Raw genomic sequence first — 21,707 nt, forward strand, 5'->3', positions numbered from 1 at the left:
ACTCTCATGGCAGATGTTCAATTGCTTTTTCCTCCTGCCCCCGATATAACGTGTCCTGTGTTTCACCTCTTGCTCTTCTGGTTTCGGTTCCTCCATGCGGTCTAATGTAGATCAACACAGCACAGCAATAACACTGCTGGGGGTTAGAGGGTTCATTTGATATGTAGCAGGATAGGAGCATTCTGAAAGTTAACACGCCCTGTGTGGATTATTCTGTCTTCAGAGGGTTAGCTTTCAACCTCAATTTGCAGTTTCTGGATGAACACCAGGAATATTTTAAAAGAATAAAAAGTACAAATGATCCCAGAGGTTAAATACTAGACAAATCACTCATTTATACCCAAAGTGGGTTGGCAGCACAATTAACTGAAACCTACATAAATATTCGTATGCCAAGTTGACATCTGTAACATGCACAAAGGTATTTTTCATAGAGCTGGGAAGGAAATTACTCAAACATCTATACATGTTCTCCAATAAATAACACATTTTCAGTTTTATATTTCCATTCTTGCAGTTGTATACTTATACAGGCCTTGTGCCTTTTTTCTATCCATTACAATCAGAATCACAGTCCATTTATTGCCAAGTTTTCAAACACAGTACAAGGAATTTGTGTGTATTGGTACTGCAGATGCAATTTGAACACTGTTTATTAAATCAAATGTATGATTTTAGATTACAAAAACTGCTGATCCACTGAATTTTGTTTCACTCTGTGAAGGGATTTTATTATGAAGGCAGCATTTGAAGATACATTTCAAAACAATTCACATCTCATACATAAGATAATATAAAAATATCACTTTAACAAATACACAGTGTCAGGTACAGACCAGCAGGAGGCAGTGCCAAGACATCGATGGCACTACACATTTAATATCCATTTTTAGATGTTTTTTTTTTATTTGCCAGCAAGCAGTTCACTCGTCACATTGTTCCAAAGGTCATTCTGCTCACAGGACATGAAGTCGCAGCCTCGCGGTTTAGTCCATTTCCTGTTTTCTCCTCTCTGAGAAACAGAAGTGTATCTTTGGCCTTTTTTAGATGGTGTCATCCAAATGTTCGTGCAGCCTCTCTCCTCTGTTGCTGTGCCGGTGTCGCCTGAAAAGAAAAGCAAGTGTCCAATTTAGATCAAACAGCAGTGACAAAGCGAACACTGGCTCGAGTAAACATCACAATGGCTTTGTCAGCAGACGCAGCCTGGCCTGTCACGCCTCACGTGTCACTTAGGACTCTAGCTGTGTAGCATTTTTTTGTGTTTTCATCTTATACCCTTAGTTCTTTTGTCCTTTTAAAAGCAGCTTCTACTGGTTTCTTATTTTCTCTCAGTGTATGGCTTCATTATCAGAGCCTGAAATGAGATTTGTCGCTGCCAGTGTCTGTGTGCAATACTGTACCTCCACAGCACAAATGCCAGCACTCCTCCAACCAGCAGCAGGAGGATGGGACACACTACAGCTGCTGTTGTCCCTCTGCCCTCTGCCTCACAAGGTGCTGTCAGCCAGGAAAAAGATACCAGATGAGGGGGGGAGAAAAAACATAATCTGAAATGGCTGCCGGAAAAGGCCAAAAAGGTCCTTTGCTACAAGTCTGTAGAGCGAGTAAACTGAGTGCAACAGCAAGAGCTAACAGGACAAACCCTGAAATACCCTGACTGACTTTGGATCATCACACAGTTTGGCAGGTACAGAGATCTGCATTTGTCTCGCCTGTTTAGCAACAGTGGTAGCAGCAGCAGCAGTAGCAGTGCAGTAGTGATTTATTGATCGCACTGTGGAAAATCTTTTATCACTGAAACACCATCAGTGATACAACGTGCAATCAGGACACGGCTCAGGTAGACACGAGGTACAGATAAAGGTTTCTGACTTCTGAATATCCATGATACAAGACCATGAGCCAACTAAAAAAAAGTAAATATTACAATATTTCCAAAAGCACACCTGTCATTTAATAGAATAGCATGGAAACATAAGCATTTAACATGATCATGATCATAATCTTCTGTTGGTATATAAGTATTCAGATATTTGATGTAATAAAAGACAAGTCAAACTCTTAAAAATAAAATAATATGGAGGTACCACTGCAGAATGACCCCTTTCAAAGTGTAAGATTGTTATATCTGTTAAATACCTGTAATTATTACCAATGAACAAGGGGAGTCAGTTTTTTATATATATATCAATAGCAATGCATGATTTGCATCTACTTCGTGAGCTGTCACATGAAGTACAAAGTTCTTTATTCTGGAGTTTAGTGGGGCTGTTTGAACTATAAACACCTCACATTATGTGTCAAACTATTTCCTATGCATACATCCAACTGAGACAGGGATACATCCTACTTAATTTGGTGCTATAACTAGCTATTTAATAAAAAATCCTTATTAGCTCTGACTAATAAGGATGTATTAGGGTACCTGGGGGTAGTTATCTGACTCTCTAGCTGCCAAAACATCTAATTTGTTCTCAAAATGTGTGTTTCTGACGCTTGTTGTTGGGCAGGAAGCATACAGAGAGCCATTTATGACAGCAGTTTATCTTAAAAGCAGTAGCAGTACAATTTTGGGCTGTAAAACCAAAATAATGAGCTAAAACATGCGCCTTGATCTGAGGAGAAAATGCAAGTGAGCATTTTCTTATTATATGTATAAAGTAGTTCAGTCCAAAACAATGGAAAGTACATGTACACACCAGATAATCAATATGGTGTCCACTAGTACCTGCAGTGTAGGTGGCAGAACTATGGCCCAGCTTGTTGCTGACCATGCAGGTGAAATGGCCACAGATGGGAGTCTTTGTCACCAACAATGTTATTCCATCTTTGGAGACTCTTCCCACTGAGTTAGTGATGGCCGCTCTCTCATGGAGCCAACTGAAGTGGGGGTCAGTGCCCCAGGCCTCGCCACAAACCAGCGTGGAGTGAGACACGTTGATGCTGACGGAGACATGGTGTACTTCCTCTGCAAACACAGATGAGTGGAATAGAATGAAGAGAGATGATAAGGATTGGAGGTAAAAAACTCAGAGCCTGATAGAAAGAGGAGCCGGGGCATCTCTCGATTATAAAATAAAAGTAATGGCGAATGACTGTCCGAAAGGCTCTGAGACAAAGAATCATGAGAGATGTTAAATGCTGTCAGGAGAAACTGGTTTAGTTTCAGAGACAATAATGAGCCCGGCGGGTGAGGCATAATGTCGGAGAATGAGATGATGGATAGCCCTGGGAGCTGCAGAGCAGACGTAGAGAAGAGTGAAGCTGATGAATTGATACTGTTAGAGCAGACAGATGAGAGTAAAGGAAAAGCTTGGACAGAGAACTAGTAAGCTACGTCGAGACAGGAATTATCTAGAAGCAATCAAACAAAAAAGACCCAGCAAGCATAGCCTTTAGGCAAACAGTTTAATTATTAAATGAGACTTCCAAAATCAGAAAGAAACAATGCCTGCTGGCGTGAAATTAAAACACATTCATTAAGATGTTGGTAATTGTTGGAGTTGGCCGGGACATTGCAGCTGTTCTGGATTTAAAATATGCTTTCTTTTATATCACTACTCTGACACTGACTAAACTAACCCTGTAAGCTTTTCAAATCTCACCTTATGATTGTTATTTCTATATATTGTGGAACGCAAAATATTCTATAACAAGGGCTGTATCTTATTTGTATTTCCATTATCCATTCATCAGCTTATTATTGCAATTAACTATTAAGTCATTGTTGTTTGATTTAGAAGAAAATAAGAAAAAGGAAAATGCAAATCCAGGTTTCACAGTGCCCACGTTGTGGTCTTTAAATGACTTATTTTGTCTGACAAACATAGATGAAAAGAGCCCAGAAACAAACCTACAGCTGTTAATAAAGAAATGTAATACAATTCATTGAACGTTGGTTATGAGATTTGCAAAGGTTGATAAAATGAGAGATTTGGCCAGAAGAAAACCCCAGAAAAACTTCTAATTGGAGAAGCTGGACCTTTTAAATGTTGGTGTGTGGTTCCAGACATCATAGTGTTTTTTTCTATTTCTATCAGACATTCATTCTATTTTCTAGGGCCAAGAAAATATAATGAATGGCTGACACGTTTGGTCATTTGAATGATCAGTAAAGGACTAATTGTTTAAAAACATCTGTATTATAACTAAAGGCTTCACAGCAAATTCCCTCACATGCTGGGTATCATACGTTACCATATTCCCTGACGATGCATTGTGCACTGGTTTTGGCCCCTCTGTGATCCGTCACAGTAAGAGTGTACAGGCCGCCGTCTGCTGCGTTGTACCCATTAATCTCAAGTGTTGTCTCCTGCTCCCCGATATTCACATGGACATTTGGCCTGATGCCCGCACACTTGAGGCTCCTGCCCGGGCACGTGGCCAGTGTCACTCGCTCCTGGGTAATTCCAGTTTCGGCCTCCCACTCCCAGGTCACAGAGGAGACTTCTTCCAGGGGTCCATGCTCGATCCGAGCCTTCAGTAACAGTTGTTGTCCTGGTATCACATGCACAGGCTCCTGATTGACGATGTGCACTGACATACACTGCAGCCCACATGGCACTGAGGACAGAGATTTGTTATTGCATCACAAATCTGCTTACATGCAGTTTATATTTTTTGTATGAGCCAAAGTATTTCATTTTCACAAGTTCGACCTTTTAGCATTTGGAGAATTTGCATTGTTTGGGCAGAATGGAAGGCTAGTAAAACAAACAATGGCATAATACTTAATCTTCGTCCTCGGTATGTACTTGAATATGTATGGCTTCTTTCTGTCAAACAATGTCAAGCAATGATTTATAGCGCACGACAGCCCATGCCTAATGTGATATCCATCAAACCCCATCAATATCTTAAATCCTGTGTCAAAATGCAGTGGGCCTGGTAAGCCTCTTTGTGTTTAATACAACGAGTATTAATCACCCGTCTTAACTTGATAGGCCAAGGATGAAGGAGATGTAAATAATGTAAGCCTATTATTCATGCAAAAGGAATATTACAAGAGTAAGTATGCATTTGTGTCAGAGCGCATTGCAGAAAATATTGTTCTTTCTGTAGTTTCAAGCAGTTTTGAACAGATATCATTAGGATGCTGGCTACAAACAAATACTTTACCCAAGAGAAGCAGCAGGGAAACTTTCCAGCTCAGGAAATAATGTAGATCCATAACACCTGCTGATGTGGAGGGAGAGCAGAAAGAGGAATTTGTCCATGACCTCAGCAACATCCCACCCTTTCCTCTGTACTCATGAAGCAAGGGTGCCACTGCAGCAATAATAAAAACTCCCTCCAGAGAAAATGTAAAAATTAAAATGAGAGCAAAAAGCAATTAAAGCAGCATGTCCCTCTATTAGAAAAAATGCAAACCGAATGTTGAGGGGTATTCTTTTTTTGTTTCTTAATTTATTTGCTAAATATCCAACGAACAACACTCTTGGCATTGCATACCGCAATTGAATCACAACTTGGAACAAAATATGGACAGTTCTACTGCCAAAACTAAAATGAATCCCCTCAAGCACAGCTGCCACAACAAAACAGAGAGAGGAAGCAGTGATAGCATTGCAGGAACACAACCTGCATGCATTACATATAACCTGGAATTCCCTTCGCTGTATACCTTGAAGTCATCCACATGAGAAGGGTGGGAATGGGAATCACCTACCTCTCCAAAATTGAGACAAACAAAGCAGCCTCTTCACTCTCCCAGAGGTTAGGGTGCAGCGCAACTCACTCTGCCAGTAGATTTATAGCTCAACATAAAATAATATATTCAAAGTAGCTGCCATTTCATTGTGAGAAATAATGTAGTTAAAGACGACTGTTTCTACGACTGTCACTGCAAACACCATTAAACCGGAGTTGAAATTAATGTTTCAGGACTTTGTTCTCCTCTCTGCTCTGCTTTTTCCTCTGCCTGTCAGGTCAAGTCAGTGAGTCACGTAGGCGTCAACTTGTTTTCCAGCAATTTCCTGCCCCCCCCACCCCCTTTCCTGTACAGTAAAGGTTTCTTTCTGCTGGTGCACTGAATATGTGAACTCTCCATTGAAAAACATCCCCCCCACCACCTCCTCTGACCTGTGTCCAAATGCATGCTCAATCAACAATACAACATGTTGCATTTGGATTTTCACGCCACTGTTGTTGCACAGTTTGTAAACCTGATAAAATGCAGTGGTATTCTTTTGAAGGGAAACCAATGACAATGTTTGAGCTCATTAGGAAATAGGCTTTGTACTGCAGGCTTCTTACCCAGCATGAACACTATTCGCCCTGCAGACACAATACAATTCCTTGGCTTTGGATTGTTAAGAGTAAGTAGTGCATGTATTACTTGACATATTTTTGTTTGTTCATAATTGCCTCTTGCATGCAAACACACTTCATGCACGCAAATAGGGAATGCTAATGGTTTTATTATTTTTCTACTGGGACTATTCAGTCTCTGAGGCATTGGAGAATGCCTTAAATACAAAGTGTGCTTTATAGAAAATCAACTAGCTGATTTAGTGTAGTCACATTTAAATTAAGTTTTATTCTGCACTTTTCTTTCACATATAAATCAGAATTTTAACCTCAGCTGCTTGCAATAACCTTTAGAAAATCATCTGTCAAGAAAGACCATGTAATATTATTTAAAGCCACAGAACAGCTACTAAATAGTCTCTGATATGATTGTTTTTTTTCAGCTACCTGAAAAAAGCAGAGCCTTTTTCACTACAAAAGCACTGAAACGTAATGACATCACTTATTCAGGGGTTAGCTCTCCGTTTTCCGACTTCATGAAACGCATCCTGGGGCACAGATTTAACAAGTGATTTAAAACTGATTATAAATCCATTTGTATTTTCAGAGGGTTTATGAATAATCATGGGAGTCACAGCTGTGGATCCCACTGAGATCTTTGACTACAAAGATGTGCTGGTAGCTGGAATTAACCAGTGGGTGGCACTCACATAACAGTTGAAAAATAGCACAACACTTTTGTCCTCAGATTCTTTTTCTTCAGTGGACATCATCATGTTATGGTGTTATGCACAAACTAATTTACGCCTTTTTGCTTTACATTAATCCATATTATATCAGTGGGTTGATTAAGCAAATAGTTCATCTGTTTTATCAGATCATAATAGGGCGAATAAGATTGACCTTTAACCATGAAAGTCAAAAAGAAAACAACAATCAACTAAAATAATACATTTTCTAAAAAGGGATCTGCTATTTGCATTACTGCTATCAGTTTGGCACTGTATTCCACAGTATGAAGAAAAGAAAAGAGTATACATACTCTACATTTATTGTTTTTGATGCTCTTTTTAGTGTGTGGAACTTACACTACAACTATAAAGTAGTAGTATAATTAAAAGTGATAGAAAAAACATTCAGAGCCTTTTCTCAAGCAAATTTACCAACACAACAATGTACAAATACTAGTATTGTCAGCAAAATTTACTTTAAATACAAAACCATGCTTCATGTGTTATTATAATTACTAACTATGACATTCATAGACTAACACTAATGCATAAGCAGCATTATAGAGTGACAGGTGGTTGACGGGAATCTTATTTTCAAGATTTAATATCAATGAATTGTGTTTTGTAAAATATGTTGTGGTTTATTATTTTAAACCTTAATCTGAAACGTAAGCATACTCGTAACAGCTGTCAGTTAAAATATGGTGGAATAAAACTTTTCCTCTGAAATGTAGCTGGAGCTGCACTTTCCTCCATTGTTTATTCAGGCTGCTGTCCCTTTAAGAGAACAGGTGCGTCTTCAGCAGGTAATAGTGGAGAAACAGGAAGTAGAGTCATCTGAATCGAAAACAAAGCCACACGGAACTTTAATTTGGCAAAAACATGAACATGACAGCAGAGGGAAAGTACTTCGGTAAGTTTAATACAGCTACCTTCCTTTCGCTACGCATGAGAACATGTTTATTTTTTGTCAGGTGTGTTTTGAATTGAATAGAATATAGCACGGCAATAAACTGTAGCCTACAGCATTTACTGGGAGAAGTATGTGAAATGTATTTTTAAAGGTTTCATTTCTCTACAGACTGGCCTGACTGAAGACATGAGACAACCTTCGCTTCTTCTCAGGCTGTCGCTGGCAGGTAAAATAATTCCCACTGACGGTGTCCTCTCCCGCTGCTCCGAAAGCAACGTTAAAATGCTTCAAACAGTTCTCTAAAGCAGAGTATTGGTTGTCTCTTTTGTGAGGAAAAAATCAGTCCAGGGAGGGGAAAATGTGGCATTCCTAGCACGTTTGTAAATCAATTACATCTCTGAAGCACAAAGCTCGTCTTAACCAGTCTTAAACCTGCGTGGCTGCATTCCCGTTTGTGCACTGACTACTGAGTGACGTGAGGCGTTCAGGGACTCCTCCCAGGCTCTCACATTTGACTGATGATTCACAATGAATGTTAGGCCATTGCTTTTTTTATATCTGTATGGCATTTGGTGATATGTCCATAGGGGTGGGCAGTAGGCCTACTGCAGTTTTTAATACAGTAATGATACAAGGTTGTTGCTCATGCATGGACAATGGGATAATATTCAATACCGATACCTGGCTATTGTTAATGACAATATGACTTCCAATGTAGACATACTGTAATCCCTCCAATACAGCTTGCTTCTAATGACACACAACAGAAAGCTAAAAGGCACATAAGTAAATAAAATAATTGGCCAAATACTGTACATTGGCAGAGCATGCACAAGTTAAAGAACAAAGCTGGGGTAATACTATGTTTTCATTGGTAATAACAAATCACAAATGTCTGTGTATCTGAAGCCTGATTTATCTCTATTTGTTTCATAGATATATATTAATGTCCAAAAACAATTACATTAAAGTGGGTGTCATGGACAACAGAAAGATGGGAGCATGTAGGCTTGATAAAAAAAATCAATAAATATGTATTACAACACAGATCAAAACAGTCTTCCACAGATGCTGTAATTATACATTTCTGAATAAGATTTGTTCAAACCACAGTTCCCAGCTGCTAGAAAATTACCCCTGGAATAATTTTGTATCCGAGTGATTTTTAAAAGGTTTTCGACTTCAGGTACTAAATGCCAAATACAGTGTACTCAGAGTCAGAAAGGCGTTTCATATTAGGTACGATTGATTTTCATTGTCCCGTTCTCCACTCAGCATTCATATATTGTTTTGTTCAGACTAAACTTGCATCATAAACGTGGTGACTTTTTAAAAGAGTATAACACTCACAAAATCCCAAGCCCTTACAATTGAATTGACCTTCACATTATGTTAACATGTCTTTTTATTTTGGAGAAGATGTCTAGAACAAACCGCCTGCCTGGTTACTTTATCACCATTGGCTAATACCAGCTTTACCCTTTTTAAATTCAGTGCATTTTAACGTTGTTGTGATCTATTCTGATATCAATTTTCCCATCCAAAATGACAGATTGTTCCTCCATAACTGGGTGTATTACACAGTTTTAAGTGAATACAAATGATCTACTTTAGGCATTTGTGCTGCAAGAGGAGCAAAGAAAATGAGCACAAGGAATGTAAATTATATTTTAATTTGTTCTTTAACTAGGGCTTGTTGTTCATGCATGAAAGATAATAATTAAAGTAATGATCAGCAACATTTTGATATAATTTAATTAAAATGTTGCTGTCATCTATTTGTGATTCAAATAAAAAAAATGTGATCCAATCTGCAGGGTTCATCAAAGATGTTTTATTTATTTGAGTTGCCACCAGCAGCCCTTTACTTCTTCACTTTCGGTATTTCCTCCAAAAGCATTGTCCCACCTTTTGGCCGCCACAGTTTTCACCCTAGCTGAATGAAATGTGACTTAGAGGTTAAAGGTGTGAGAGTGTGTTTGTGTTTGTTTTTCTGCAAATTTGCAAATAAAATACTGTGGCAATGAGCGTGGCCTAAAACAAAGCCTGAACTTATAAACGGATTCACGTACCATGGCAACACTCATGAACAGTGTATTATTTATATCCGTGGCAGGATGCATTCATCAGAGTGTGTCTGTGGTTGTGTGAAAGCATGCACGTACGCTGTTGCAATTACTGCGAATTGACCCTTTTTTTCTATGCAAACGCCTGCATTGTGGTTGATTTGTGGTCTGACGAACATCCTTTGATGCTTAAGAGGTGATTCATTTCATATGTTCAGGTGCAGCGGTTACTTTGTAATTAAGTGCATTGTTACAAGTTAACAGTCAGACCTATTAGACCCACCCACCCGTTAATCTCTGGTTTATCAGTTCAAGGTTCCTACAGTTGTTGGCTAGACTTCAGGGCTCTCTGCCAAAAGTCATTTGAGGTACATAGCAAATGATTTTCCTATAGTTATATTTGTAGTTACACATTAATTGTAACTTATCAAATATGACTGTGTATTGCTCTTTGGTCCTTGGTAAAAACAGTGTAACACAGCGCATGAATGCAGCTTCTCTGTGCTGCGTTTCACATGACCATTTCTTTCATGTGTCTTTATCGTCCTGTCTATTCTGATAAAGTGACAAGGACGGTGATATTTTTAATCGGGGCAGAACTTTTGACGTCTTTAACAGCTATGCGAGTGATCCTGAACTCAATCTATCTGGCTGTTGGCCTTTTGTCATTTTATACACTGCTCCCCTGTGAAAATCATTTAAAGGCAGTCCAGCGAGACTGATCAGGACCATATTGATTTGATTCACTACAATTCACTGGCCAGAGCAGTCTTGCGTGGTTGCTTTATTTGCCAGTAAAAAGGCATTGAGAATTCTACCGAGTCTCGCAGCCTGAATCTATAAAAAACAACTCAACAAATAGGTCTGGCAGCCAAATACAAAAACAGATATCTGTTTCTATTTTCATTCACACACACACTACACATGGACACACAGCATATATCAGTTAAAAGCCTGTAGAATAGATGGTTCTTTCACAACATCATTTCTGAAAGATTGCCTATTCAATGCGGATTCTTGAGAGGAGAGACAACTATGATTTTAACACGGCTTACGTTAAGTCAGCCTAACAAAAACACAAAATAGATGTTTATCTTGGGATCACTTTCAATCCAAAAAAACATTGTGTGAAATCTACGAGGGAGAAAAGAGTGTGTACCTAACTAATAGGTTCTTACCCCCTGAGCCAGGCCTGTTTGTTTCTATAGATTCTGCTTTCTACAGGGGTGAAAGGAGCATTCAGATTGTTTACCCAAGTAAGGCCACCAGTAAAAATATTCTTTTACAAGTTAAAGTCCCACATAGTAATTGCCTGTGAAATTGGAGAAGCATTTCCAAAATAATTATCTTAAAAAATCAAGAGAAAAAGTAATCATTCTGCAGGAAATGGCCCTGTAACTGAATATATGACATGTTAGATTAGACACTGAGGCATTTTAGTGCATTTTACCATGAATAATTGGGTATTTTCTCTAATATTCTCATTAGATACTCATAAATTCTTTAAATGAAAACATTTGATAAATGAAGTTGTAATCACCGGTGGCACTCCTTAAAACATAGACTTGACACTACTCTTTTTAAAGTTGTATATTAGTAAGATTATTATTATTAATAATAATAATAATAATAATAATAAAAAAAATAATAATAATAAAAAAATAATAATAATAAAAATAATAATAATAATAATAATACAAATAATAATAAAAATAATAATAATAATAATAATAATAATAATAATAATAATAAAAATAATAATAATAATAATAATAATAATAATAATAATAATATTTTAAAAAGTTCATTTTTTAAAGCGCATTTCCCCTTTGGATGAATCCCTTTGGGGGTCTTTTGGTTTTGACTGCAGTACTTGCAAAATTAATCACAGTCCCATCATCCTCATCCCTACCTAGTTTTCATTTCTAATTATCAAACACCTAAACATAATGAACATAGTATTAAACATGTTAAGTATTAGCATGTTCAGTGCCTCTACATTGGCGTACAGTCTCACACAGGCTAAACTCTAAATACTTTTCTAATATGACTGATAACTTGATCTTTTGTGGACTTTTTTTTTCAAATTAAACTGAGAAGTTTTGAGGATAAATCACTCTCTGGTGAAGCTGCATTGACATAGATATTTGAAACATTTGGGGATAAGGGATCACAGTTAAAAACACTGGTATGATTTTATGACGATGGTATGATTCTTATAACTTTAAATACAAGTGTAAAGTAATATCGATCAAAAATACTCAAGTACCAGTATCTCATTATTGCAAAAAGTACCACACTTGAGTAAATGTGCCTAGTAAAACTGATCTTCTCTCCTTTTCTGTTCTGCTTAGTCCTCCTCTCTACCAATGTGCTGGCTCAGCAGCCGGTAGAGATCCAGTTCCAGACAGACCCGGTTCTGGTTCAAACTGGTTCTGAGATCGTGTTTACGGTGCTGACGGTGTCCCAGGTTTTCTCCATGAAATGGCAGTTCCAAGGAGGAGTCACTATTGGTCAGTGGAGCTCAGGATCCTCAGCGATTAACCCGGGAACCCAGTTCGTGGGTCGCGTCGCCATCTCTGCAAACCAGCTCCGAATCACAGGCGCACAGCTCCGAGATGCGGGGGATTACACGGTGGAGGTGACCCCCTCTGGTACCACAGACTTTGTTGTTAACTCCAGATCGGTACAACTGAGAGTCTTTGGTAAGAGAAAAAGAAATGTGCCTGATTTAAGACTTAAGAAGAAGAAAAGGAGGGAAGGGAAGGTAGGAGGGGTGGGGAAGTGTATGATAACGTAAAGTAGGAAGAGAAGTAAGTGAAGAGAGAAAAGGGAGGATTTTGGGAGTAAGAGAATTAGTCTGGGAGGTATAATAAAATTTGTGACCCATAGTAGGCGAGGTAAAATTAATGAAAAAGGAGGAGGGGATGAAACTAGTGGTTCAGGGCTTTATGCTAATAAAACACATTTGATATGCAGCGCTCATGCTCTTAGATGGTTGATATTGTAGCTGTCTAAATATGTAGCTTTAAATTTACATAGAGTATTTGCATTAATTTACATTCAGTTCTGTAACGAAGCCGGACCGGCTGAGTGTTTCTTTTTATTTTCAGACATCAGCCCACACTAGAGACATGACACTGTAGTCTTTGCCATCCCTCTTACCATCGGCGCTAATAGGGTGTCAGGGTGACCAAATTGTTAGAAGCACCAGTCTATTATTGCTGAAAGGTCACATCCTCCAAACTCACAGCAGCTAGTTCGGATCCGTGTCCTTGAGCACGTCCAACTCCCTGATAACTTACTTTAGAAATGAGTAAAAGCTACAATCCTATATATTTCCCAATGAGTCACAGCAGAGGCAAGCTTCAAGTTGGAACATTTGCAAGTGATCAGAGATATTTGCTGTCTGCTATGTTTTTGTTTGTTTGCTGTTGCCGCTGCAGTTTTGTCTTAGTCACGGCCTTCTCCGTCAGCACGCCCCCTCTTCTCCCTCTCCAATTATTTAACTTAGGCTGACTGCCAAGAGGCATCTCTGCTACCACTCACACCGTCTGCCCTCTTACTCACCATCTGTGCTTCTATCTGAATCCTGTCCCTTCTCAGCTCTCACTTGCTTTGATTACAACAAATTATCCTCAACAGAAACATAAAACTGCCCTGTTTTGTTCTGTCAGTCCAACTGCTGAAGTGAGCTCTCATATACTCTCATGCTCTCTACCTACAGCCATAGTGCCTTTTTAGAAACCTTTTCTGCTTTTGTAGCTCTCTTTGGTAACCCATATGTTTTATACTCTCCCTGTAGATGAAGTGGCGGGGTTGAATCTGATTGTCCCCCCAGTTGCGGTGGAGGGGAGGAATGTGTCTCTGCGGTGTACATGGACTGCTGGGACCGATATTACAGTCCAGTGGGGCAAAGGAGGTGTAGCCATCGTCACCGACGCCAGGATCACCATCTCAGGCGACTTTCTAGTCATCAACCCAGTGAGACGAAGTGATGCCGGGGATTACTCATGCACTGTCAGCAACCCTGTCAGCGCCCAAACCACCACACAGAGCGTCACTGTCTACTGTGAGTTTGATCAAGACAAGTGGCCACTAATCTGCTGTAGCCACTGCAAACAGCAGTAGCTTATCTGCTCTATCTACATAGCACTGCAAACAGGGTGCTGGATGCACTCAGATTGCAAAGGACATTCTTCCAAAGGCTCATTGTGCTGTCTTGGCTTTGTGTTGATCACATCCTTAATTCTGAGGTGACAGTCTGACCGTAATACCAAACACTACCAATCATCCCACTGGCATATTTAAGTGGCCCGTTATCGTTGTCCTCTAACATTAAACAGATGGTTCTTTACCCAAATGAAAAACACATGAATTTGTGGGTGTTGTTGAAATCTGTTGGTGCTATGCATGCCAAAAGTGGATTTTCTGGGAGAAATGTAAGTCACGCTTATTTTAAATCACCACTTCTGATGTCCACCCAGACAGTTATATAAACTAAAACTGCAACTATTATTGTTATCATCATTGTTATTGTCACTATAGATTCATCTCTTTATAGCTCAGTCGATGAATGGTAAGGAAAATGCTTCCCCAGTAAGTTACGTCACACTTTGACGTTTGATTGAGCTGTTATATAAAACAGAAAACATCTCACATTTTAGAATCTGAAAATATTTCGACTTTTTTGCAAGAAATGGCTTGAACTATCACATGAATATCAGAATTCTTATTAACAAACGTTTTAAGAAGATTTCTTCTATTGGAACCAGCAGCCAATCAGCTTAATTTAGCACAATGACTAAGTGGTTTTCTTAAACATAACTTAATCCATCCTCTTAGTAAGTTGCAAACACCCAAAAGTGTAGGACTCTGGATAGCTGCAGTGACTTTTCCTGGGAATGTTTACTCACTATGCAGTACTACTTCAGACTCTGTGCACAACTTCACAATGCTCCAATGTACACATGACTTTTTAATGTTCCTTCAAGAGGCAGCAGCCAATAGTATTTTAGATTTAACATCCAACAGAAAGTGCACAGCTCCTTCATGCGCTTTGTAAAAAGGCAACAAGAAAGAGGAGGGTTCATTGCCATAGCCAGACTAGTGACTTAAACCCAAAAATGACAGAGAGATAAAAACTTGAGTAGAAAATATTATCGGTGCATTAGAGGTAGCTTATTGGAATACAGATGCCCCTTGTTGTACTTGTGATCCAAATGTTTTTGATGCTGATAAATGTCCTCTGATCTTCCACAAACCAGATGGCCCTGACACCCCTGTGCTGACCAAGGAGAGCGCTAAAGAGTGTGTTGGGGGAGGGGATGTGTTGGTGGGACAGGAGGTGCGTCTCACCTGCTTGTCTGACTCGCTGCCCCCTGCCCTGTTCTCATGGCAACGTGACGGACAGACGGTCGCGACCGGACAGCCGGACAGCGGGGTGCTCAACCTTCAGACTTTATCAACAGATGAGAGCGGCCGGTATGTGTGCATGGCCAGAAACAGCGTCACCGGAGGCACGTCGGAGCATGGGACAGACTTGGCCATCGTGGGTGAGTTATAGCGGAGGCTGGCCTCTCTGTGACTGATAATGATGAGAGTTGGTTTTGGACAGTTTCCTGTATCTGTCATCACAACTGCAGAGAGTATCGACTGAGATGGATCTTAAGAGAACGTGTTCAAAGTCCTTCAGTGACTTTCACACGTTCTTCCCTCGTCTATATTTTCATTTCTGTCTCTCTTTGTAACTCTATCATCCTTTTTTAGAATCTTCCCCTTCTCTCCTCTCCTGTTCTCACTTCTATTTTTAGTCATTTTTTCAGACTCATTATCATTATTAATTCTGCCCCTTTGACACCATTTTTTAAAAATGTATTTCAGCCACGTGTCTAAATGTCGGGGAGGTAGTGGGGATTGTGATTGGCTGTTTGCTGCTGCTGATCCTCATTGTGCTTATTGTCTTTCTCCTGCGACGAAGGAGGGGTAAGTCTTTGTTTGTGACCGTGTACATTTTTATTTGTCCACTATTTTGCTTTAAATTGTGCTGAGTCAAACACTTTGTAAAAGGCTTTTTGATGATCTTTATTTCCTTTCATACATCGCATAATAGCTCAAACACATTTTCATGCACTGAAGGGATTTCTTTCTATTATTTCTATAATTGCAGCACAGAGACAAAGTGATGCTGCTGTGCTTGTGCAGAAGGACAACCCGAATCCCAGGCTGATAGTAAGCCTCAGTAAAGTTTACATGTGATTCTCCATTGATTTTGTCTTCATCCAGTCCATGTGCTGGTGCTTATGGGCTTATCCAAAAATGACCCTCTCATTCCATCTTTCTTTTGCTGTCTCTTCTCTCCCTCCTCTCATTTTTCATCTGCTCCCATTAAGCCTCCAGATCCACAACCTAATGGTGCAAGGGATTTGGGCCAAGGTCCCCAACCCCCCCTGTATAACACACGTCATCCTGAAGGCGTATACGCTGCCCCGCGTGAAAGCCGCAGCATCCCACAGACACTGCAGCTGAACGGGCTGCATAACTCCGGCCCACACCAACAGAATGGACTGACCCACGCAAATGGACTCCTACAAAATAATGCCAATTCATACCCACACACTGGCATTGACAACAGGGCTTTTACGCACACTGATGCTCAAAATACAAACACACTCCCCAACACACAGCAGCAAAATCCAAACATCCTCATTCAGACTGGCGGTGCCCAGGGCGGCAACCAGCAGCCGGGGGTCCACCTCAGCCTCAACACACTGCCACAGAGTGCTCAGCAGAACAACAATGCGCAAATGCCCACCATACATGTAAATCTTAACTCATACCCAACCAACAGCCATCAGACTCAGCAAGACAGCTCCTTTCCTCTTACCAATACTGCCAATAATAACACTTTGCAAAGCCAACAGAACGTAACACACGCAGAGCAATCAAATCCCAGAATGCAAAGCGGGCAGCCCTTTCCTAGTGACCCCAGGCTTAATGGTCACATAGAGGCAGATCACCTAGATCAGCCAAGGCTTGTCCCGACTGGATACACACACTACAACAGTAATAACACTGTCCAGCGAAACGCCGACACACAGACGTTCCAGCGGGACCCAGAGCCTCCTAGCAGGTCTGAAAGAAACTCGTGGGATCTCCTCAGAGGCACACCAGCGTATCCCAGCGGCACGCCTCATAGAAGACAGACATCACCTGAGTACACCTCTGACAATACAGACTACACCTACCATCCGCCCATACCAGAGGCAAGCGCACCCAGCAGATCTCAGCATCGACTCCAGAGCCAAAACACTTCACGGAGCAGAGCTTCACCAAGACGAGAAGCACCATCAGAGGAGCGACGGACAGGGAGCCGTTCTGCTGATCATCGAGGCCCAAACACTCGCAGTGTAACACAGCTTGAGGCTGAACACAACACACAGAGAGGCAGACACACACAAAGGCAGAGCGCTCAGCGAGACATCAGAGATCCGCCTGGTAGCCAGAACGCCCCCAGGCAGGAAGCCACACACAGGAATAACCCCCAGGCCCTGCCTCTCATGAGCCAGCAGGCCTCTGTAGTCCACTCTGCTCTGTCACAAGGACCCACGACACAACAGGGACCGGCTGCACCTCGGGGTGCAGATACAAGAGCTTTGGCTGATCCTAATCACCTTCCACAGACACACAGAGCAGCACAGATCCAAACCTCATCACAAGGCCTGGGCAAACAGACACAGCCTGTCATAAATGGTGCCAATCCTCCCCGCCAAGGAGGCACTGCTCCACTCCCAAACTCTTCTGCCCAGCATAATCCCAGTCACCTAACCCAGGCTGCTCTCACAGCCCACACTGAGAGGGCTCAAACATTTCAGAATAGGAAACATCAGACCATGGCTGCCCTGCTTCACCCCGGACCACAGACACGGGCTCCTGCTGACGGGGCTAAGCAACCACCAGCTCCTCCTCCTGTGATCCCCCTCACACAGTTCCAGACCCTCCCCAAGAAGCACATCCCGCACAGATCCCCAGTCAGAGGGCCTCAGCCACCTAGACCTCCTGTCAACATGCCGGTTGCTCAACGACACCAACAAGTACAACATCGGCCCACCAACCATCATCCCCAACGTGGACACATGCATGCCGACCCACACAGGCATGCCAATGGCCATGGGCATCCTGCACACTTCACCCAGCAGGTAAGTGAGACACGGCATGATGCTGCTGCCATATGTTTGTTGATATGACTTCTTTCCAGCAAAAACAATCTCTGTCTGATGTGCACTTACAGCTGTCATATGTCATATGTGCATATGTGCAGTGTTACAGGCTTGTTTCTACCTGCACCCCTCAGCAGTGTGTGCTTTTCTAGTGTGCATTTCTTGATGGATGCTTGACAGCACTTGTATACGGCTGTTGCACTTTTACGGTTGTCGTTCGAAAAAAATGACATTAAAATGTATTTAGTCTTGAGTGTTTGTGACACTGTGGTTCTGCCTCTTCTTCTGCGTGACATGTTGCCAATGAAGGGCTTATTGTGTCTTTCCAGCATCAGACTCACAGGGGGAGACCAAAATGATGACAGATGTCAGCAGAGTACTATCTACAACTGTCCCGCATCCACTGACAAACAAACAGCTGACACACTTGATCCAACGTACCATCGAGCAGGACTGACTGCACAAGGTTCTCCTCTCAACAAAGCTGACACATCCTGGTGTATCAGTCGCTCAGGTTAAAGGAAATAAAGATGTTTCCCATTGGGATTATAAAGTGTATATATTTTTTAAATAGAGTACTGCTTTTTCTAGAAATTAATGTCAAATTATCAAAAGCAGGATGCTAAATTTGCACTTTTTAAAAGAATGTATTAACGTGATATTGAATGGGTTTTTTTTTTTTTCTGAAATCCTTCCCCGTCAACAACATCGCTCTACACACAAATAAACACACACAGACGTTATGTAGTCCCACGTGTATTGTACTATTTTGCCTTCTGAAGCCATGCTCATGCATCAAACTTGGCTGCGGAGCCTCCTCCGAGTCGACAGGCTCAGTGATCCATAGCTCTTGACCAATTCACATCCCCTCATCCATTCATCATAAAAAGATCCAAACAACAGCACCTTGACAACATGCACTTGAGGTACTCACATGAATATATCTGTCTCTGATCTAATATTGACGGTCAGTAAATGAGAAATTAATTCACCCCTGTGACGGGTGACAATTATGAAAGAAGAAATTAGCCGTTGGGGCGGTTCTTAATATAAATGGAACTATTTATTTTGCGCCTTCTGTTTACGGATGCTTCGTATGACACTTCTCAATTAAGGGATTCGCCTCAGTGGTGCTCAGGCGTAATGCTCAGCTAACTATGAAGGGGATCCCCATATGGATGCGCGCTTATCAATTAAATGCTTTTTTATGTGACTTAAATGATTTGGAAAGTAATCACTACCCGGGCATGAACGAGGTCAGCACAAAGACTGGAGCTGCCACGCTTTCTGCTGAAAAAGCACAAAGTAACAATTTACTGTCTGCACCGGGTCACGGACAGCACATTAAAAACAATGGGATGTCATTACTTTTACAGATGATGTATTTATTGAATTATAATGTTGGTGCTTTATTTAAACTCGGGAATGCTTGTAAAAACGTATTATTCTGGTTGCACCAATTGAAAATAATGCTGTTATTTCTGTATAAATGTTAATTTCACGTGGAATTTCAAGGGTGAGGATGCAACGATTACGTTTGTTATTGTCAACAAATCCACAAACTGATCCTACTTGCAAGAGATTTTTTTTTCTGTGCATTACAGCACCATTGTTGTCTCATAAATACACATCAATGAGCCACACAGTTGCACTGCCTGACATAGTCAAGTATTACCATAAACATGGCCACTTCATCCGATACCATCAACACTATCCTGCTGCTGTAAATTCACACAGCAACATAAAATATAACCGCAATAAAGTCACTAACAGGCCATAGACTCACACTATCCTGCATAAGGGAACCGTTTGCTGTAAGTGAACACAAAAGCATCAAATGTGTAAATCCCCAGCTGAAGAATCCCCAATATATGCACAAGTTGCTGCTATGTGAGTATTTTATCAAATCTGCAGTGTCAAGATGTTGCAGGAAAGCCTTCTTTGTACAGAACGCCATATTTGCAACCTGTTATTAAAGATTTACGTCCTCAAGTGCAACAAATGGGCTGAGAACCTTCAACAAGGAAAGGAAGTAACACTTGAGAGAGAAAATGATGCACAGTTGTTTTTCATCTTTACGTGGGATTGGTTGACATTCATCCTCGCATCAAAATACATTAACTTAACATCCAAATACACAACACATCTGTCGGCTCCGACCAAACACCTGGAGCATGAGATTCACTTTAGTGCCTTGAATAATGGTGCTGTTTTAGGCAAATGAATGCTTGTGTATTTTTGTACGTTGTTTGGGCTTGAGGAATCCATACAGAATGTTCTCAATAATAAACACATGTTTTTCAATATAACCTGTGTGAAGTCTTCTGTTGAAAAGAACTAGCATAACTTTCAAATTCTGCACATTGTTATTTCCATCACAGCTGAAATCGTCTAAACTATTCAAAGCACAGTGCACAATCTTTACTTTATTTTGCCTCTCCTTTCGATATAAACGCATGCTACGAAACCTACGGATCTTTTGATTTTCAGTACAAAACACCTCATGCATGTTGACAGTAAGTCAGAGCCCACAAACATCTATTTATTCCTCTGAATCACAGCACTGTTTGCAGCCTAGGCATATTTCTGCTCACTGTGTCTATAGTGCTAATTATGCATGGCGCCTGTGTACACCGCACGCTGTTGTTGATTCTCCTCAGATGAATCTGTTCCTTCGGCTTGTTGAGGAGGTGCAGAGCGTGTGTTTGGATCACAGCTTCATCAGTTTCCCAATCCCCTGCTCCCACTTGTACGTCACCTCTGATGAACAGTCCTGCTGCTCACTATTGGAGACACTTCACGGTAGTCTAGCACTGTAACGAGTGGAGATGGAGTGCATTTGAGTACCGGGTACTAGAAAAGGTTGCGGCATTGCCTACCTGTTCCAGATAAAAGCTGTGATTTATGAAAAGTTTGAAGCAGTTTTACAAGTAGTGTTTTGTCCACGGTTCCTGCTGTCTGTGGAGTGAAGTGTGTTGTTTATAGCCTAAACAATTCAAATTACAAGACCCTCTGTTGTCTTGAAGCACAAAATATAGTAAACCTCGATTGTTGATGTGGCCTCCTTCCCTGGGCCAATTTACATGTAAATCTGCTGGTGTTGTTTTATTAAACTGATTTGCTGTGATTTATTGTGACTGCCGCAAGTAATTGTAATTGTTTACGCATCCCTTTGGAGGCATAAATTAAAGGCAAACATAACTCAAGTGCGGTGTGTGCAAATAGGACATTTTTTGTATTGATGAATGCTCGTTTTGGTGCGTGTCAAACTGCAGCAGAGAGCTTTCCCGCCTCGAGTGCGCAGAGAGCCAGAGTTGATTTTACTCAGGAGACTGCAGTGGATTTGCACAGGAAAACTTAACACTTCAAAATGGCCTATATATTTCTAATCCAATTTTAATTTAGATTCAGCTCAGCGGGCACACATCATTTTGTAGATTTGATAGCATTTTATAGTTTGAAATAGCATTGGAGGTGCCATAAGGCCCAGACAGAATTTATTCCAATTACCTAACAGCTCCAAGTGAAT

General features: G+C 40.8%; 2 protein-coding genes across 4 annotated transcripts; one reads left to right on the forward strand and one right to left on the reverse strand.

Moving 5' to 3' along the window:
- Positions 1 to 704: 704 nt before the first annotated feature.
- On the reverse strand, positions 705 to 8,346 carry si:dkeyp-97a10.2 (uncharacterized). 3 transcript variants are annotated; one of them, XM_063879327.1, is made up of 6 exons: positions 8,090 to 8,346; positions 5,119 to 5,178; positions 4,198 to 4,563; positions 2,729 to 2,968; positions 1,401 to 1,497; positions 705 to 1,104 (listed from the first exon to the last, which is right to left on the reverse strand). In XM_063879327.1, the coding sequence occupies exons 2-6, from the start codon at positions 5,168 to 5,170 to the stop codon at positions 1,044 to 1,046; spliced, it is 816 nt and encodes a 271-aa protein (XP_063735397.1). In that variant the 5' UTR covers positions 5,171 to 5,178; positions 8,090 to 8,346; the 3' UTR covers positions 705 to 1,043. The 3 variants fall into 3 exon arrangements, with proteins under 3 accessions (XP_063735397.1, XP_063735396.1, XP_063735395.1); XM_063879326.1 differs by lacking the exon at positions 8,090 to 8,346 and adding an exon at positions 5,669 to 5,977 and having other exon boundaries at positions 5,119 to 5,175; XM_063879325.1 differs by lacking the exon at positions 8,090 to 8,346 and adding an exon at positions 5,669 to 5,977.
- On the forward strand, positions 7,794 to 20,487 carry si:dkeyp-97a10.3 (uncharacterized). The gene is made up of 9 exons (XM_063879324.1): positions 7,794 to 7,893; positions 8,062 to 8,119; positions 12,314 to 12,664; positions 13,765 to 14,031; positions 15,227 to 15,514; positions 15,843 to 15,944; positions 16,129 to 16,190; positions 16,352 to 18,157; positions 18,508 to 20,487. Exons 2-9 carry the CDS (start codon positions 8,080 to 8,082, stop codon positions 18,535 to 18,537), a joined length of 2,946 nt encoding a protein of 981 aa, XP_063735394.1. The 5' UTR covers positions 7,794 to 7,893; positions 8,062 to 8,079; the 3' UTR covers positions 18,538 to 20,487.
- Positions 20,488 to 21,707: the final 1,220 nt, after the last annotated feature.

The sequence above is a fragment of the Eleginops maclovinus genome, chromosome 3, assembly GCF_036324505.1.
Source record: "Eleginops maclovinus isolate JMC-PN-2008 ecotype Puerto Natales chromosome 3, JC_Emac_rtc_rv5, whole genome shotgun sequence".
In the NCBI taxonomy this organism is placed as follows: domain Eukaryota; kingdom Metazoa; phylum Chordata; class Actinopteri; order Perciformes; family Eleginopidae; genus Eleginops; species Eleginops maclovinus.

What these genes read in the sequence shown, in the direction of transcription:
- si:dkeyp-97a10.3 (XM_063879324.1), top strand. Translation starts at nt 8,080, where the DNA reads ATGAGACAACCTTCGCTTCTTCTCAGGCTGTCGCTGGCAG. An exon ending in TCTCAGGCTGTCGCTGGCAG is followed by an intron (nt 8,120 to 12,313) that starts GTAAAATAATTC and finishes TGTTCTGCTTAG; the next exon opens with TCCTCCTCTCTACCAATGTG. An exon ending in GGTACAACTGAGAGTCTTTG is followed by an intron (nt 12,665 to 13,764) that starts GTAAGAGAAAAA and finishes CTCTCCCTGTAG; the next exon opens with ATGAAGTGGCGGGGTTGAAT.
- si:dkeyp-97a10.2 (XM_063879327.1), bottom strand. Translation starts at nt 5,170, where the DNA reads ATGGATCTACATTATTTCCTGAGCTGGAAAGTTTCCCTGCTGCTTCTC. An exon ending in TTCTGCCACCTACACTGCAG is followed by an intron (nt 1,498 to 2,728) that starts GTACTAGTGGAC and finishes CCTGGCTGACAG; the next exon opens with CACCTTGTGAGGCAGAGGGC. An exon ending in CTGGCATTTGTGCTGTGGAG is followed by an intron (nt 1,105 to 1,400) that starts GTACAGTATTGC and finishes TTTTCTTTTCAG; the next exon opens with GCGACACCGGCACAGCAACA.